At 47.0% G+C, this 3,968-nt stretch overlaps 1 protein-coding gene across 1 annotated transcript; it reads right to left on the bottom strand.

Moving 5' to 3' along the window:
• Positions 1–470: 470 nt before the first annotated feature.
• Positions 471–3,610, bottom strand: GHSR (growth hormone secretagogue receptor). Its single transcript, XM_062177958.1, has 2 exons — positions 2,815–3,610; positions 471–775 (listed from the first exon to the last, which is right to left on the bottom strand). The coding sequence occupies exons 1-2, from the start codon at positions 3,608–3,610 to the stop codon at positions 471–473; spliced, it is 1,101 nt and encodes a 366-aa protein (XP_062033942.1).
• Between the last annotated feature and the right edge of the window lie 358 nt (positions 3,611–3,968).

The raw sequence follows: 3,968 nt of genomic DNA, 5'->3' as shown, positions 1-3,968 counted from the left end.
TGCCTCGCATTGTATTTCTGTGGGACAGTACTGCTCTAGAGTTTTATTAAAATTGCTAGCTTCTAAAGGTCATATTTTGACATTTTTTATTTTAATGCAATTTTTCTAATCAAATAATTTTGATCATTATGAAAAAGCAAATGAGATTTAATATTTACCCACCAGTAAGAGTTCACATTGCCCGCTCTGTGCCTCCTTTTCCTCTGAATTGCAAAACCCTCACCAACACTAGCAGCAGAACACAAAGTCATAGGCAGTGAATATGCAAGAATAGTGTATGAGAGCACTGATGAGTGTGCAATCAAATCAAACTGCTCACACCTGACAAATTCTGTCTTTCCTTCCCCCAATTGTTTCTAGATCTATGTGTCCCTAATTCCAAAAGTAACCTTCAGCTTCCTCCCAAGATCTGCTGTGCTATGGCTTCCGGTTGAGAATAATAAGCGATGACTGTTCAGCCACATGCTCGGTCATGTATTAATGCTAGATTTTGTCCAGGCTCGAGAACTTTCATCCTTCAGAGTGGAGAGCTTTCTCTGGGAGAAAGGCTCAAATCCCAGAAGTTTGAATACCGCCACCCGGTACTTCTTGGACATGATGTTGTACAGAATGGGGTTGATAGCAGCACTGAGGTAGAAGAGGACGAAGGACACGAGGTTGCAGTACTGGCTGATCTGAGCAATCTCCAGGGACCCAGGCTCAAAGGATTTGGAAAATAAGTATCGCCCTACGTGGAAGGGCAGCCAGCAGAGAATGAAAGCGAACACCACGACAGCTAAAAGGACAATGGGAGGGAGAGGATCAGTTAAAGAAACATCACAACAAATCACCTACCTTAAGACTTCATTTGGCTCTGAATAGGCAGGAGTATAGTACGACCATTGACTTTAGAGAAACATTATGTTCTATTCTGTCTCATTCCTGAATTGTAACAAAGATAAGATTATCTGGGCAACAGTTTCGTATTTCTTGTTGAGTTTCCCAGTCATTTCTACTTATCAAATATTTGAATGACTCTGTGATTGAGCTGACATATTGACTCAACTGACTAGACAAGTTGACATATTGACTCAACTGACTTGACAAGTTTTTCACAATAATCCCCTGTTTTCAATGTTTAGATACAACACACACATGTATGAGGCAGTGATTATACTCAACTATAGCTTTGAGTCAGTTTTCTGGGGAACCTTAAAAAAATGAAAAACTCCTTGGAACTTTAAAAAAATGAAAACTCACTAAATTAAAATCAGGGAACCAGTGCACCTGCCTTTTGTTTTCTTTGTTTCTTTTTAAAGTTTCACAAATGACTAAATATGCAGTCAGAATTAAGTATCACTGAGGTGGATGATTTTATGTCACCTACAATTGGCATTACACTAACTGACATTAACTATCATCCATTTAAGTCCTCATTTTGCTCATGGAAGAGAACTTTTTTCAAAAATTTTAATTTTTTGGATTAGATTAACTTTTCAAAATTCAGAAATCAGAATGAAAATGACAGAAAATAATACTTTTTCCTTTTTCATTTTAATGATTCCTTTCAAATTGCTAACGAAGAAAAATACCATTGGAGCTGAGCCATCAATGAGGAAAGTAATGGCTTAAAATAAAATTAAATTATTAAGGTTATTTTCAAAACTCAGTTGCATAGTAGCAACTTAAGCTCCACAGTGGCAGTGCAATTCTCACAGGTGAGAGCTTAGGGTCCACTGGAGGACTCCAGCAGGTTCACAATCTGTCAGTCATATGGAAAACAACCACTCCTCTAGAAAATAACACCTTTGACATTCCTTGAATGAACTCTATCACTTTAATATACAGCATCCAGGAACTGTAAAATGGCAAATATGAAAGCATCATGGTATGACTTCTAAGAAACATTAAATATGCCCATAAATATGAAATGTTGACTGAATAATAAAACATAAAAAGTGAACAGAATTAATATCTTCCTTGAAGGTGGACATATTCTGTGTTACTTCCCTTGTACCAAACACATATACTTAAAGAAGTTGAATTCATGCAACAAGTACTCGGCACATTCCAGGTGTGATCATGTACCCTGAAGTGCCATTCGGTGACAGCTGAGTCTGTCCTCTTCTACAAATCTCCTTTTCTCCTGCTTGTCCTCATCTAACCTAGTCTGTCCTACCTGGAAACACAGGTGCTCATGAAAACAAATGAAAAGAGACCTCAGCACTGATTTGTCACTGGATGCCTTACAGGACAGCAGCAGGGTAAACCAAATTATGTGATTATCTGAAAAAATGCAGGGCAGACAACAAATGACGATGTTGAAGAAAAGGGAATCAACTGTAACAGAATGACCCAAATTGATCATGTCTTTACCACCGACTACTTTCTAGATCTAATGCCTGCTTTTCTTTATAACTTTGATAGCCACATATTTTGAGGCAGGAAAATTAACCTCACCTTTGCCACTTAAAGACCACTGGACTTTCATGAAATATCCCAGTTTTGAAGCAAGATTGTGGGCTGGTACAAAAGTCATCTTGGGGAAACAGAAAGTTGGGACGCTATTCCATGAAAATGAGAAAGGAAAGACGTGGAGAAAGAGACACAAAGAGGCAGAGAGAGACCAAGAAGAGAGAGTGAAGACACTGACAAAGTAAGGTGGGAAGGAAGAAAGAAGAGATGGAACGGAGTGGGGGAGAGAGAATGAGAATGAGTGAATATTGAGAAACACACGGAGACCGAGAGAAACAGGAGAGACTTTGGGGGGAATGGACACGGTGGGGCGGGGGCGGAAGCATGGGAGAGAAAGCCCGAGGGCGCTCTGAGACCCACCCAGCATTTTCACGGTTTGCCTGTGGTTCTGGTCCCTGAGCGAGGAGCCCACCGCCCCATCGCCGCGCTTCCTTCGCCACAGCTTCCTGCCGATGAGACTGTAGAGGACAGTGAGGCAGAAGACAGGCAGGAAGAAGAAGACGCTGGACACCCACACCATGACCGTGAGGAGCCCCGAGCGCACCGCGAACTCCGTGGCGCGGCACTCGTTGGTGTCCTGAGGGTCGGTGCCGTTCTCGTGCTCCACGCCGACTAGCACGAAGATGGGCCCGGCGCTGCAGAAGGCCAAGGCCCAGATGACCAAGATGACCAGCTTCACGCGGCCCTTGGTGACCACCACCTTGGCCCGCAGCGGGAAGCAGATGGCGAAGTAGCGCTCGACGCTGAGCGCGGTGATGGTAAGCACCGTGGCGTAAGTGCAGCTCTCGCTGACGAACTGGAAGAGTTTGCAGAGCAGGTCGCCAAAGTTCCAGGGCCGGTACTGCCAGAGGCGCACGAGGTCCAGGGGCATGCAGAGGAAGATGAGAAGGTCAGAGAAGGCCATGCTGGACAGGTAGAGGTTGGTGGTGGTGCGCAGCTCGCGGAAGCGCGACACCACCAGCATGGTGAGCAGGTTGCCCGCGATGCCCACCACGAAGAGCGCCACGCAGGTGGCTGTGACGCCGGCCAGCAGCGGCGCGGGGAAGAGCTGCAGCAGTTCGTCAGCCAAGGAGTCGTTGCCGGGGGGCGCGTCCCAGCCCAGCTCGACTCGCGTGAGGTTGGCCCCGGGTTCTTCGCTGGGAGTCGCGTTCCACATGCTGTGGGGCTCAGTTTCACTGGCTCTGGGATGGGAGGGCGCTGGGAGGCTGGACCGAGCTGGTCTCCGAGGAGGTCACTTTAGGCGCGGGAGAGTGCAGAAGCGGGCGCAGGCGGGAGGATGCTGCCCGAGGAAACAGGGAAGTGAGAGAAGCCGCAGCAGCAGGGGAGAAGGGGAGCTGGGAGCGGGAGACGGAGAGTGACCGCTGCTGTCCCTGGCACCTCCCCTTTCCTCCGCCCTCTCCCCCAAAGTCGCGCTCCCAACCCAGCCGGCGCCCACACACGCACCTGTCACCGAACAGCCCAGCTGGCCGGGCCTCGCATTCACACTCGCGCTGCTGCTCCATCTCACACACCGC

This window comes from Lepus europaeus, chromosome 2 (assembly GCF_033115175.1).
Source record: "Lepus europaeus isolate LE1 chromosome 2, mLepTim1.pri, whole genome shotgun sequence".
NCBI classification, from domain to species: Eukaryota; Metazoa; Chordata; class Mammalia; order Lagomorpha; family Leporidae; genus Lepus; species Lepus europaeus.
This window is presented reverse-complemented; position numbering and strand designations above follow the sequence as displayed.